At 33.6% G+C, this 15,815-nt stretch overlaps 1 protein-coding gene and 1 long non-coding RNA gene across 29 annotated transcripts; one reads left to right on the top strand and one right to left on the bottom strand.

The window, feature by feature from the left end:
* The first annotated feature begins 1,108 nt into the window (after window positions 1-1,108).
* On the top strand, window positions 1,109-3,427 carry LOC132607059 (actin-depolymerizing factor 1-like). The gene is made up of 3 exons (XM_060320850.1): window positions 1,109-1,267; window positions 2,733-2,998; window positions 3,081-3,427. Exons 1-3 carry the CDS (start codon window positions 1,265-1,267, stop codon window positions 3,229-3,231), a joined length of 420 nt encoding a protein of 139 aa, XP_060176833.1. The 5' UTR covers window positions 1,109-1,264; the 3' UTR covers window positions 3,232-3,427.
* Window positions 3,428-4,339: 912 nt separating this feature from the next.
* Window positions 4,340-15,534, bottom strand: LOC132607060 (uncharacterized). Of its 28 annotated transcripts, none has more exons than XR_009570141.1 (12): window positions 15,371-15,532; window positions 14,909-15,135; window positions 14,318-14,409; window positions 14,145-14,219; window positions 12,321-13,890; window positions 12,099-12,230; window positions 9,369-9,533; window positions 8,948-9,103; window positions 8,739-8,875; window positions 7,386-7,442; window positions 5,795-5,891; window positions 4,340-5,086 (listed from the first exon to the last, which is right to left on the bottom strand). It is a non-coding gene; the product is annotated as an uncharacterized LOC132607060 (long non-coding RNA). The 28 variants fall into 28 exon arrangements; XR_009570137.1 differs by having other exon boundaries at window positions 12,321-13,894; window positions 15,371-15,531; XR_009570150.1 differs by having other exon boundaries at window positions 12,321-12,455; window positions 15,371-15,528.
* Window positions 15,535-15,815: the final 281 nt, after the last annotated feature.

The raw sequence follows: 15,815 nt of genomic DNA, 5'->3' as shown, positions 1-15,815 counted from the left end.
AACCGGAACCGGCCGGTTTCCTAACCGGTTACCGGTCCGGTTCCGGTTGGAACCGGTTGACAGGCATAGCTGTGCCTCTCTAGTTTAAATAGAAATAAAAATCAATGATGTTAGAACCAACATCTATTTATGAGCTCACGGAATTTGATGTGTGTCCTTAAAAACTTTATTGCATAAGATTATTCTTTTGGTCTAAAACATACTAAGAGCCTGTTTGGATGGGCTTATGCCCATAAGTTGTTTGCAGCTTATAAGCTAAAAAAAAAAAATTGGGATAGTCTAATTTTTTTTTTTTTTTGGCTTATGCTTTAGATAAGCTAAGTCAAATGGGCTCAATTATTATTTTGAGTTTATTTTAAGCACAAAATGACTTTAAGCTGGCCAGCTAAACACTCAAAAAAGCTAAAAACAGCTTATAAGCAACTTATAAGCAGCTTATAAGCAACTTATAAGCCAATCCAAACGGGCTCTAATACTTTACCTCATCACAAAACACTAAATTTATTTGTAAACAACAACTAAAGCTTGTTTGGCCAAGTTTTGTCAAAAGTGTTTATTTTTAAAAGTGAGGTGTTAATCAAACTTTTGAAAAAAGTTAGTAAGTGTTTTTTTTAGAGTAACAACAGTTGTTTTTCAGAAGCTAACAAAATAATTTTTTTCACAAATGTACTTTTTTAAAAAATATTTTTGAAAAAATACACTTAGAATCACTTTTTAAAGCTTGACCAAACAACAATTACTGTTTAAAAGTAATTTTTATTTAATCAACTAAATACAAACTGCTTCTCGCCATTTTTTTCTTACTAAAAACACTTTTCAAAATAAATTGATTCAAAATGTTTGGTCAAATAATTAATGGCTCGTTTGGTAAGATTGACAAGAGATAATTAATCTTGTGATTAAATTTGAGATGAATTTATCCCACATTTGATTGGGATAAAATCACGAAATTAATAGCTATCCCCATACTGTATATTATTTTTATCCTAGATTAAGAGTGGGATAACGACCCGAAATAACTTATCCTGGAATACTGAAAATACAAATAATGCCGACTTCTAGCTTCAAATAATAATAATGCCGACTTTCTACTTAAAAAGATTTACGCGGCGCAAAGTCATTGCTTTAAGCCACACCCACAAAACACAGAATCGACACGACAACCACTTATAATATAAGAAGAGCTCTTTCCTCCCTTGTAAATTACACACAAACTCAGTTATTCTGAATTTTGTTTCTCCTTCAAAATCGACACACAAACAAAATGGTCAGTCTTTCATATTTTTGAAAAAATATTTAGTTTCACTGCTAAGGTTGTCGGCCTCTTCTTTTTTGTTTTTGTGTTGTGTGTCTTGTGTGTTCTTTTTTTGTGGTTTATGTGATTTATCTGATAAGAGAAGCTATTTGGGTGTTCACCTAAATTGTGATTTTTGTAGAAATTTGTGTGATCAGCTAGTGTTTGATTACTTTGGGGTGTTCTTTTAATTGAAAATTTCTGATTTGATTTCATCTGGGTGTAGCTGAAAAAGTGTTTAATCAGCAGGTATACTGTGTTACAGATCATTTAATTTTCACTCTAGGGACATGGACTTGTATGCTTTCAAACTGTTTTTTTTTTTTTTTTTTGTAAGGTTTTTTGGAATTACAAATTGCATATGTAGGATTTTTGTCTTTTGAAATGTTGTTCCTGTATAACTTGAATACTGGGAGGTAAAATTAAAGATGTGCTGGACCTTATGAAATGATGTAACTAGAATGGATCCTAGTTAACTCTATAATGAATATGATGATTGCTCTCTTCCTATTCCTTCTTAATGATTACATTTTTTTTTAATTTCGGGAGGATAATCCAAGCTATTACCTGGCTAAAATAGCAATGTTACACCCAAGGGTATGGACCTAGTGGTTAATGGAGTGGTTTGACTATTGAGCATCACGAGTTCTCAGGTTCAATTCCCAGACGAAAATGCTAGATGATTTTTTTCCATATGTTCTAGCCTTGGTGAACAGTTGCCTGGTACCTGATGTTGGTGGGAGGTAGCAGGTATCCTGTGGAATCAGTCGAGGTGCGCGCAAGCCGGCCCAGCTTGCGCGCACCGGCTTGCGCGCACCTCGACTGATTCTACGGGCCACGAGCACATGTACCGGCCAACTGTGGCCACCGAAGCTTGGAAAGATAGGAAGAAAACTCTTTTTTTCACCTCCGCTGGATTTGAATCTGAGACCTCATGGTTATGATGTCTTCGCTAGCATTTGTTGCCAAGATCTTGTTGAACCTTTACCCCTCCCTTCTCCTCACTTCCTTTAACAAAAAATTTATTAATGAAAGAAATGGGTAAGATAGGTGTTATTCTGTATGGCGTTCAGACAAAGATAAAATTGTTGCTGCATCGTAATGTAATGACATGATAAGTGAGAAATAACCTAATGAAACTGATTCTCTACCAGCAACCATGAGATTGGGATTCGGGTCACCAAAGGGAGAAAAAGTGGGGTTCACGATATTTATGCCTTTAAAAAGAAACAGAACAGAATTCGAATTTGAACTGGTTTCTATGTTCTTGATTGATCAACTAGGCACAATAGAAATTTATCTTCAATAGCCTTTCCAACAATATTCTACACTTTTTAAAAATGGATTAGAATCATTTTGCTATAGATGCTCGTGTGATCAATTTGAATATGGAAAATTTCTAACATGATTGGGGGATGTGATATTGTTCATGCTATAGGCCAACGCAGCATCTGGAATGGCCATGCATGATGACTGCAAGTTAAGGTTCTTGGAGCTGAAAGCAAAAAGAACTCACCGATTTATTGTTTTCAAAATAGAAGAGAAGCAAAAACAGGTTGTGGTTGAAAAAGTTGGTGAGCCAACTCAAAGCTACGAAGACTTTGCTGAGAGTCTTCCTGCTGATGAATGTAGATATGCTGTCTATGATTTTGACTTCGTGACTGAGGAAAATTGCCAAAAAAGCAGGATCTTTTTCATCGCATGGTATTAATACTAAATGTTCCTATGCATTTTAATGGATTTTATAAGAGACACTTTGTCTCATTTGTGGGTTTTCTTTTGTAAGGTCTCCTGAGACAGCAAGAGTGAGAAACAAGATGATCTATGCCAGTTCAAAGGACAGATTCAAGAGAGAGCTCGACGGAATTCAGATTGAGTTGCAGGCGACTGATCCGACTGAAATGGGACTTGATGTAATTAAAAGCCGAGCGAATTAGGTATGGATGGTTAGAAATTATATAGACCTGTTAAGGAAGAATCCTGATGCAATCATCTTAAGTAAATGTTTATAGCTTGTGGGACAAAAACTTGGCTAGAGATGATATCGGTGCTAAGTGCAATAGTATATGTTCTATTTGATTCTGAACGAGCTTTATGCTGGTCTAATATAAGATGCGTTTTATTTTCTCAAAATCTATTGATCCGAGTGTTTCACTTGTCGCTTGATTCTACGAGCTAATATGTATCTGTTGTGAAGGATAGGACACGTTCTAAATTGTTTTTGAAGTTTGATTGACATCTTACCGTGAGATTCTTGTTCTGGAGTTTGAGACATTTAGAGATGCTTCTTCAAACTATGAATCCATCGTTATAAGAGCCTGTTTGGATGGGCTTAAAAAAAGCAGCTTATAAGCCAAAAAAAAAAAAAGTTGGGATAGCCTAACTTATTTTTATTGGTTTATAAGCTGTTTTCAGTTTATAAGTTGCTTTAGATAAGCTAAGTCAAACGAGCCCAATTGTTTTCTTGGGCTTATTTTAAGCATAAAATAGCTTTAAGCTGACTAGCTAAATACTCAAAAAAATTGAAAACAGCTTATAAGCAACTTATAAGCCAATCCAAACGGGAGATCAGAACATTTACAATTCAATGAGATACTTCGTTCTTTTATCCAATACGTCTTAGGAAGCATTTTTTTGGTGATGCCCTTGTATTGGCTTATTCGGTGCACATTAATATTGATGCGTTAACATGATCCATAACATTGATTTATTAGTAGTAGATTTTGATCTTTCGTTTTAAATTTGTTGTTGGACGAATTTTTACCCTCGTTTGTTAAAGTCTTCTACTAACTGATTATGCTAAAGGTCTAAAAGCTGAAATTGAAGTATATGAATGTAACTAGCAGCTAATTTCGTAAATCGTATTTGGTTAAAGAGAGGGCAAGAGAGGGACAAGGAATGGAACAAAGAACATTAACAAAGAGTGGGGACAAGGAAAATAAGAGACTGGTTTTGCTTATTAATGTGGGATTTATTTAAATATCCTGTTATCTATTCAGGTTCTGGTATAATTGGAGAAGAGACTAATGAGAGCAATATCATTGCCTTCATTTTGTGCAAAGTATCGAAGGACAGAAAAATAAATTCGCCTTGCAAAACAAAAACCTTAACCTTTGAACCGTTTGGTCCCTTCAAACAAACATTCAGGACAAACAATCTGGTGTGGCCTAGTGCTAAATGAAGTGGATTGAGAATATGAAGTCTCATGTTTTAATTCTAGCGGAGGCAAAGACAAAGCATCCGAGAGGGAATGGCTCAGTGGCCAACAAAGTGAGTTGAGAATTATAAAGTTTTAACTATGTTTAAATCTCAACGGAGGCAAATATTAAGTGATTTAGTATCATTTGCATTTTTTAATAGAATTCATATCTTGATTTAACGATTGATAACTCTCTTTTAAAAAGTGTATGTGTATAAGCTTTCACAAGTATATCCAACACATAACTAAGTTAAGCGAAAATCTAAAAGAAACTAGATGGCCCGACCCCGTGCAAAGCACGGGCGAATGTTGTTATATAAAAGTGGTTTGACTTTTGTAAGGTACTTCCTTACTCGTTTTGTAGGAGTTCAACTAAAAAAAAGGAATTAGTACCATCAAATTAAATATTACTCATAACATAATATGCTTCATATTGTGCGGAACAAAGTTATATTATTACATTGTCAAGCTTGCTAGAAAGAGAAAAGTTGTGAAATCATGATGTTCTTGGTGTAACGGATATAATCTGGATTCAACCAGTTGTTGTCGGCTGTGGAAAAGAGAAGAGAAACTTGTACAGTATTCCGATAAATCTGCAAATTGTAATGCAATGTTTAAGGTATATGCAGCAGTATGAAGTTCTATTAACAAACCATAAGAGTTGTCCAAATTAAAAGGTGAAGAACGAAACCAAAACCAAGTTAATTGAGTAGCAATTATCTAAAGGAGAGGAGATAATTGAGCGCAAAACAGAGGTAAGCACAATATTATCGAACTAAGGGAAGTTCCCTGCAAATTTTCAAGAAATAGAAGCAGCAAAGCAACATACATATTATGTAAAAGAGATCTGATTTCGAGAAGATAATTCCCTATTTGTTTTAATTGTTTAGTAGGAGTTAAATAAAATTAATGTAGTATGCCTCATATTATGTACTACATTGTAAATGTAACTGGACTGTAGCAGCGATTGTTGGCAGCACGTGATTCATCTAGGTATTACTTGAAAAAGGAGGACCAAGCATATGAAGTTACAAGTCACAACTAATACATTCATTTTGTGAACCCACAAATAAGATTATTCTTAATTTGCTCTAATAAACTTTAAATTTTATTCTTTAAAGTGATTTCTTTAAATACATGCTAGATATCAAATTTTATATTCCATCCTTATAAACATTGAAGTATACCTTCATGCCAAAATCTATGCTGATCGTATATCTAAAATTAGGCAATCAGAAAATCTGAGACTCAACTAAATAGAAAGCATGCCATCTTCAGTAGACAAGTAGATGAATGTGTACCTTCACTTGAAATAACATTCTATGCTGACTTGAGCTTTAAAAGGGAAGAGACACTCTTTTGGTCTGACTTTGATCTGCATCAGAGATAAGGATGATGCTGCAGTAGAAAACTACTGATCAGTAATAAAAATAATATAGAATTACATATACATCAGTCATCTATTTTCAGACATGCATGTGCAGATAAGATAGAATTACCCTTCTATAACTCACATTTTGTGGCTAAGTTGATGTCGTTATATAAATCACTCCAATGAGTATTGGAAACTGCTAATATTAGATGAAATGAATTGTCGAAACTTAATTACTTAATATTTTCTTGCTCCTTACACCAAATGCAAAAGCAAATATAGAAAATTTGCAACACTGGAAAATTTAGAAAGAGCTTCATGTAGGAGAGGAAAGTAAATTTGTGCTTTGCAACAATTAGATTAAGGGAACTGAAAAGCAAACTTTAGGGACACATAAACGAAGGCAAATCGAAAATGTGAAGTTTATGAGTTTGTATAATGACCTCAAATAATACTCTTATAATAAGAATTGGTTCATTGTCAAATATTTATAAATATTTTATTAATTTCTTAATACAAATACAGAGTATGAATAAAACATATTGGATTCATGTGAACCCATATCTTATATGGCCCAGCCCTACACATAAAAAAATACCGGAATCAGAATCCAGCAAGATCTTCACTCAATTTCCTCGTTATCGTCGAGTCAACACAAGACTCATTTCAAATAAACATGATTCCTTCTGACCACATGTAGTTGACAAGAGCATCTGTCCATGTTTTACTATCAGGATCAACCTCATAATCCATATTAGTTAAGTCAACAACGAAATAGTCATATAAGAGGATTAGTTTGAATTGCTTAAATACATTATCTCCAATCTTTTTATTTAATGTGTATCAAATTAACGGTCAGTAATCATGTATCTACGTTTCTTCTGAAGTCTGAAAAGTAGTCCATTACTTAGCTGATTCATGTAGTTAGTTTTCGGAAATGTAAAAAGTAAAGATCAACTTTTCTTTCATTTTGGCCCCCTGTGGTGCTCCATGCTTCCAAGATCACAACCATAACTGAACACATAATCACTACAACTTCAGATTGTTCATTCGAGTCGGTGTTTTTTCTTTCACTTTGAAGTAGAAGAATAAGTTTGAAAAGCTTTTGAAAAACGATTCCAATGTAACCCTACAGTGTTCTATCAAGAAACTTCTATCTAATAACGGTTAAATAAATGTTATAATCTCATTAACAGGACTCCAGGACCAAAAAATAGACCTCCATTAACAGTGATTTCATTCACAGCAGATTAGAGGATTTCTCATACACAAAGATGATTGTCAAAAAGATATTCCCAAACTCGAACCACCATATTTTCTGCTCTATTGATCCGGTTTATTAAAACTATATCACACAGTATCCGCCTAGAGAATCATAAATGGCATGGACTTGTAGCACTATAAATGAAAAATATCTAGTATGCACACAAGTCAGCTACCAGTAAGCTCTCTGTGTGGGTTTTAGTTATAGTTCAGATGCTTTGATGAACTGGAAGTAGAAAATAATCTAATAATCTAACCTCTGCTGCTACTTCCTTGCATCTAGCAAATCTACCTTAACTCTGGCAGTTGACAACCTATACCAAAAATAAGGAAAAAAAAGAATAAATCATATAAAATGACAATATGCATAAAAAAAAAAAAAAGAACACTAATTAATGAAAAACACAAGAGAAGGAAGAACAGAAACTGTTTCAGTTTTCTCTTCCAACACTGTTTCAGAGTTCATGATGGCTAGGCTTAGTAGTATGTTTTACTAATTTTTTGAACTTACTAAACTGTTAAAACAGATCCAACGTTTTCCTGTACAAATAACTTAATTGATGTTCATAAATTTGACTTCACATGAGTTACAGACACTGGAAAAGGTAGTCGGAATACTACTTAGCTTCTAGAAGTTACTACTAACTAATAATACCCAGTGAGAATATAGAGGCACAATTAAAGTAGGTTAGAGACCATAAAATTTCAGTGACTGAGAGATTTACCATTGGTGAAATGTTTCTTTATTGTATTCCAAGTCAGTGTTGTTTAGATACTCCGTAGAATTACTCCGCATAAACTATATCTTCACCAGAAATCTCATCTATGCCCCAATTATCATCATCACACTAACTTAAAATTCTCATTTTCTTTCACTCTCATCCTTTATCCTTTCCAACATAGCAATAATCTAAAAGAATTTTATTCAGCTGTCATGACCTGTAAGTGCTTAAAGATCATTTCTTTTATAAATATAGCTTTAAATGGTCATAAAGTCATGAGCTACTACCAGAAAAGATAAAATGATATTATGCTTTCTATCCCAGAATATAAAGGAAACATAAGCATACACCAATTGATGAAATGACCAGCGAAATGGTAAATAGAGATTAGTAAGTGTTATTTCTTCTTCAGCGTAGAACAGCTCCTTCACCAAATTCCAATCAAAATAAAAGCTGAACAGATGGATATAAAGGGCGAACATGTCACTCATTATGTCTCCCCAACGTGAGTCATAAGAGCAGTCAATTTCTTTGTAATATAACAAGATTTCTACTTTACTCTCAAAGGTAATAAAAATCTTGCAATAACAGAGAACCTTACCCTCTAAAAATCATATTAATCTTTTGTTTTACTATTCATTCAATTAGTTTCAACAAATCATAAACAGATACAGAAAAAGCTAGATTTACACCAACAACTATAGAAAAGCTAATCCTTGAAGCTTAATACAATGAGGAAATGATGATCATTGTGTGTATTTTGAAAAATAAATTGAAAAGTATGAGAGTTCTGCAAAACTCTACAGGCCATAATCCTAATGAGCACATAATTTTTCAAAAACAAAAACTCTTACAAACACATATGGAGAATGGAGATAACATCTCTACCTCAGCCTTCTTGCAGTAATCATAGATATTGTCAATGTATTCCACCACCGCAAGTGAGTTCTTTTTATAAGAACGGTCTGTGTCAACAAATCAACAATTGACCAATGCTCAACATCTTCCATCTCTATCTCCTCATCCTGAATGACATATTAAACATCAATGGGCAATCCATAAAAAAATTAATTAAGATATAGATCATATCAGTTTACCATCCTCGCAATTTCCTCCATCATTGCTTCTGTATGTTGGACAAACATTGGCACGGTAGAATAACTAGTGGCCTTGTAATCTTCAACATCGATAATAATGCAGTCTTCTCATTCATTTCTGTTTGGTGCCACTGGAACTGGTGGCGGCTTTGTTACCTATGGAAATACATTATCAACAGCAGCTCATGAGTAACCGTGCAAGGCACGGGCCTGTGCCCTACATGGAGACATATTTTTTTCCTTTTCTGTTATAAAATTTACAATATGATCTATCCATTTGGATAATGGGCTTCAGGAATAAATTGTGCCGGCAACTATGTCTAAAATAAGCTTTGAGTTCAAAAGTATGCTTTGCTAGAATGCTACTTAAAAATATAACAATCTTATCATATAGAAAAACTTAGCAGTAGATTTAATCAACCTCACTTTTTTCCCCAAGCTAGTACAACCTTTCTGTCACTTCTCTTAATCCTTATGTCCATCTTTTTTAATAACATCTTCCATATCTTCAGATTCATCATCTTCTGCAGCCTCACCAGTAAACCATGACAGTACATGAGGAATTATTTTGTCCCGAGTTGTTCAACTACAAAAGCAAAACATATAACATCATATTTGTGATCCCAACAACAAATAATGATGCATAAACAAAAACTGAATTTCCTTGGACAAAGAGGAAAGTAAAAGTGAATTAATACTAAAGTAAGCATCCCAACAACGAAGAAATCAGCAGCAGACCCAATCTAAAGGGAATTTTCCAACAAAGACTATATTTGGCTCACTATGCATATCTCAAACTATAAGCATGTAGCTTGATTAGGGTAAAAATGACAATAATGTGTATTTCACGTGTTGAGTCGCACATCCAATTAGTAAGCATCTTTCTTTCGAATGAATTTGCATCTAGATCTTGTACCTTGGAGTGATTAACGAAGTTGACTCGTTAGCCAACAAATATTCTTCTATCCATCATGAAGAGTGCTTTGTGAAGGTCAACCAACGTTGCAAGAAGTGAACGAACAAATTACCTTCTAAACGAACAAAAATTACTTTGAGAGCTAAATTCTTATGAACTGGTGCTAAACCATGAAAGTATTTAGGGTCCTCTCCGATATCAATCTTCACCCAAGATATGATTTAGTTGCTGCATATTTCATACACTAAATAGATGAAAAACCAAGAAACTATTTTTTTTTTTTTTTGGTTAGAATGACACATATAACTAATATATCCTGTTTCCATAATCGTTAAGTGAAGAATTGATCGCAGCATACTGATAATCAACTGTAAAATCTTTGCATACAAACATATTACCCAACACCAGGCCACAAATGACAAGTACCACCCGAAGGTACAGAACCTTTTCCATGGCTTTCAACCTATAATAGCCAAAACCAGAAAACTTAACTTTTCTTAGGAAACAAGAGAACTGTATAGGCTAACCTTGAATGGAACAGAAATATCTAATTACAGTAAAAAGGATTGATTAAATCCCACAGGTTTAAGTCAATGGTCAAGACTATAGTCGCACTATAGCTAAATATGCTTTCTATTTCAAGTGAACAAAGGCAACATAACCGATAACATGATTTACTGTTAATACTTCCCAATTTGCAAGAACCAAGAAGTTCCTACTGGAAGCGCAGTCAAATTCCGAGCAAACCAATTCAGCAAGCTAAGACAAAATATTTAACTTCTGCTCAGAGCATTATAATAGATCTTAAAGGGCTATGTGCTTGAGTTGCTCTGGTTAAAGCAATTTTGCTTTCCCCTTTTCCCTACAATATATATTGACAAGGAAAAGGGCCCAAGCATACAAAAAATCAGCAGGTTTAAGCTGATATACGACTCACATGTTGAAGTTCTCACTTTTTTATACTAAAAAACAAACACAATATACATAGGAGTAATGTAATATCATTTATGTAATTGCAGATATTGTGAATCAGTACCTGCTACAGCCATTATAAATTCTTGTTTTTCGTTTCATAAAGATAAAAGAAAGTACATTTATATCCTTCATTCAAATTCCGAACATTAAGTCAAGCCAAAAAATCAATTTTTTCAGTTAAGGAACACAAGCACATATAAGAAGCCTTTTACGAAGGAGATAAAAATATACATTTAATGGTGTACGTTGTCAAAACTCTGGGAAAATCTACCATTTATTGGTTTGTGCTCACAAGAATAGGTTAATTTCCATAATCAACAATTCTTGCAAGAGTCGTGGAAGACGAAGAGGGAAGATAACTTTTCACTGACAAAGTTTCAAGAATGGTGCCTTGAGGAGGAAAAAAGTATTGGTGATATGCTTGAAACAACTTAATAGTAAATATTTTTCTTTTCTCTAATTTTTACGGGTGAATTTTTTCTTTTCTCTTTTTATGGATGTGTAATGGAGATTTACTTGTTTTTACATGCATCTTTCATAGTTTCAGGAATTCTGTTCGGGTGATCTTTTTCTCTTGTTGGTCTTTTTGGTTTTGTGGCTTCACACGACTGTGGAAGAAACCAGAGGAATTATGGGTTGTGAAAGGGAGAACTAAATATGACAATTCTCCGGTTATTATGAGGGTTTTTTCTGTTGATGATCATGACACAATTTGTTAGAAGCTGCTGGATATGCTAAGCAAATGACATTGCCAGAGTATCTTGTTTCTGTGTTTTTGCTTACACAAATTATTTTGGACTCTGATGAGTTGGTTTACAGGTGCGAATAAATGGAAGAGCTTTCTGAATATATATCTAGGTTAATGAAAATATCTGCTTTGGAAGTTGTTTTTCGTTTCATTCTGAAAAGAAAAACAATCATTTTTTCTTTTAGGTAAAGAAAAGCAAAACTCTTTTTCATTCCTTTATACTAATTCTGTTCTGATTTAACTTTCTTAAGGAGATTATTAGTTGTTCTTTTTATCAGTAGGAGAATTTTAGATCTTAACTCCGAGGAAAAGATGAATGAACCTTATCAAGAGAACAAAGTAAGTTCCGGTGGATTACACTTCCCTATTTTGAAATATTTGAATACGGCATAAGCCGGTCAACACTGCTCGCACTTTAACTCCTGTCTCTGAATTTCCAACATACCATCATCTTTTTAACTAACCAAGAACTTAACTGAGGGAATAGAAGCAATGAAATGATCGTTTGGTACCTGAAAGGCTGAAACAGCACATCACCAGAAAGGAATTTCACGTCTTGAGCACTATAGCTGATGTTGCTTATTGTAATCTAGCCGTCATGAAGTAAACAACCAAGATTTGATGTGATTCATTCTTTGACCGTTCTGCTAAAAAACAAATAGAGTAAATATTTAAGACAAACAAGTAAACTGATGAAAATTAGCTACTGCTTTCACCAATACTGAATAACAAACCTTCTTACTTTTTCCACCTTCCAATTCTTTGCTTACATCAATATATTCTAGTTGAGACAGGGACTGTTGCACAAGTTGAGGAGAAGAAGATTTCACCAAGTATAGTAATCTATTAGGCTAGGAGAATCAGACTTCCTGCATATTTCCCTTGTAAGAAAATCAGAAACTTACTTGAATAGGTGAAGGTAAGAGGAAGCTTATTGTTGCTTGTGCATTACCAGAGTTTTAGAATTGTCATCAAGCTACAAATATTACCACAAAGGATTAATCCTCAATTTTCTTCAACGGGATTTGGTTGATGAAACAAATTTTGTATCAACCAGTTATCCCTTTCTTCTCATTTTTGTTTACTTAATTCTTTTAATCTCTAACCTATCCAATAAGAATCATCTTAATCTCTATGCATTAACATATTCGTCATTTTTTAATTGGAAATATCTCTGTTGTAGCATGATAACTCAACCAAACAGTTATGAAAACTATATTACCTTTAACAGCCCAGTAACCATCATCGAATCACTTATAAAGTCTATCATTTTGGTGCTACAATTTAAAAGACAATGTAGTTCCAGCACACTTTCATTGAACTTGAAGTCTCAAAAGTAGAGCTGGAGAAGTTACAGTAGTTATCGAATATTAAAGGCTTTCAAAAAATTTAACTCCTCAAAAAACATACACGAGCCATATAAATTAAATTGATGACATGAGTGTTTGTGTATAACTACCTCCTTAATAGAGAATAGATTACTCTATGTATAGGGAATGTCGACTTTTCAAGTGGTGCTACAATTTAAAAGACAATGTAGTTCCAATACAGTTTCATTGAACTTGAAGTCTCAAAAGTAGAGCTGGAGAAGTTACAGTAGTTACGAATATTAAAGGCTTTCAAAAAATTTAGCTCCTCGAAAAACATACACGAGCCATATAAATTAAATTGATGACATTAGTGTTTGTGTATAACTACCTCCTTAACAGAGAATAGATTACTCTATGTATAGGGAATGTCGACTTTTCAAGTCTTCTTACAAAAATTTTAGCCATAAGCACCTTCCTTCTTCATGGTCATTTATAGAAACATCTCAATAAGGAAAAGAAGTCCACCTTTAACTCTCTTAAAAAAGATTAATAAACACAAACCTCATAAAAGTATAATAAATGCATAAAGATGCTAAGGTTTAAACTTAAATGCATATAGTAGCATCTTTTAATCATCCAAGAAGATGAGGCACCAGTGAATCAAGAGCAATTTGAATGCTCAACAATTCTTCTTCCCACGATTCTTCAAATTTATCCAATTGTTTAATATAAACAAGGGATACAAAAGTAAGCTCAAAAATAAATTTTATCACCTTATTTTCATGGTACCTGAAGGGCAAAATCGTAGTAATCTGATGGCATAACATTTGTCTTGATTCCCCTATGGATAGCAAGGAAAGAAGGCCACCCTTCATGTTCTTTGGTTGCCCACTTTTCTTACTTCTTGTTTCTCAATTAGGGCCAGTATTTGCACTGGTGCTCTAAATTCTCCTCTGATTCCATACAATTTCTTCCATTTTGTTTATATGTAATGCTAACTGATTAACATTGGAAAATAAATATTACTAACACACTAACAAGAATAACTAAAACCCAGTACAACTTACCCAAATCAAGCAATGTAGATAAAAGAAATCGAGTTTAAAATGATCAAGATCAGTTAAGAATTAATACGGTAAAGAGATAAAAACAAAGAATAATGAAATTACAGAATGGAAAACACTGACACAAACTCGTCAATAAGAAAACCACAGATGGAGAGAGCGTAAAATTGTCAAAAGGACTAACCAACTTCAGCAGACGGAGAACAAGCAACAATTTTGCTAGCACCCTTGAAACCAACATGCTGTTACCTCAGTAATGCTATAAATCAAAGATGACACAAGGAAAATAAACTAAAAACAAAACGACACAAGAATTCTTCACAAGTTGTATCGCAACCACGCAAAAGAAACACATACCGAGGAAAACGAAGGGTGGCCAACGTAAGTATTTTGGTTCCTCGTCTTTGTAATTAACTTTTGGATTTTGCTTATACTCTACCAAATTCACCCTACATAGGAAAAGATCTAATTCACCTTCAAAATTTCATTTTACCCAATCAAATCCAGCAAGAACTATATGATGTAGAAGAATCCAAATGTGCACCCAGATGTTTATTTCTAAACATACAAGTGCAAAATAGAAATTATTGACATATACGTATAATCTTAGTAAGAAACTATCAAATTGATATGAAATTTGACGATTTTCGACCAAACTTCCATTACCAACAAATGGATGCAACCTATCAATTTCTTATTCCTAACAAATGGGTGCACAAACAAAGTAAAAATGGGACAAAACAATACAATCACATCTAACTGGACTGACATTTAAAATATAAAATTCTAACTACTGCTTCATGCCTTCTAAGTATCTCTATATATGTATATGTATATAACCTTTAAAAAAAAAAAACCCCAATTCATAGGAATGTACGACTTTGCAATTGTTGAAGGCAGTTCTAATTTACCCTAAATATAACAATAGAGAAACAAAAGAATTCTTACCAAATAATTTAGTTGTCTCAGGCATATTACCAACTTTTCATATTATTTTCGATATGCTTGGCCCTATCTGACCTTTTGTCTTGTTTTCTTCTCTTGAGCCGAGGGTCTTTCGGAAAGAGCCGCACTCCATTGAACACTCTACCCTCCCCAGACACCACATGGTGGGATTATACTGGGCTTGTTGTTGTTGTTGTAGGCATATTACCGAACACCTTGGGTTCATTAGCCTACATAATTTAAAATTTCACCATAAATCAACGATCAGTCACCCAAAATACTATACAATTACTTGCACCAAATATGAATGTACAGATCAGATAGAGTTACTGACATGCATGTTAAAAATGTAGCAAAAAATTATGCAAAAGAGTAGGAGAATTAAAATTGAAGCAAAATGGACAAACTTTCAACGGAATCTATAATTGATGACAGCAAGAAAGAAAATAAAAAGGGAAAACTTACCAGATGTAACCATTGAGATGAAGAGTCGAAAATAAGAAACCACCCAGAAGTGGAGGACGAATACAAGAGAGGACACAAAATATGGAGTGAAAGAAATATGGAACCTGCTGGAACAAGAAAAGTTTTGTTCTGTGTACACGCGTCTTCACATGAGGGAACAAAGAAGCCAGAATTTAGGTGGACATGTAAGAAGGTTAGAAAGAAACTTTGCCCTCATTTTTGCTATTATTTACGGAAATAGCATATGGACGACGAAAAGCTTCACTTATTAATAGTAGAAAAAAAGAAATTATTAAGTAATTAGAAGGCCATTAAATGAATGAAATTGATTGATATGCGTAATCACTAATTATAGCATGGAGAGTTAAATAAATTTTTAATGCTAAATTCAAACTATAATAACATATGCAATTAATTTTCTTAATAAAATAATTAATCATTTATT

Source organism: Lycium barbarum, chromosome 8 (genome assembly GCF_019175385.1).
Source record: "Lycium barbarum isolate Lr01 chromosome 8, ASM1917538v2, whole genome shotgun sequence".
Lineage (NCBI taxonomy): Eukaryota > Viridiplantae > Streptophyta > Magnoliopsida > Solanales > Solanaceae > Lycium > Lycium barbarum.
Note: the sequence above shows the minus strand (reverse complement) of the source record. Positions and strands in the feature narration are given on the sequence as shown.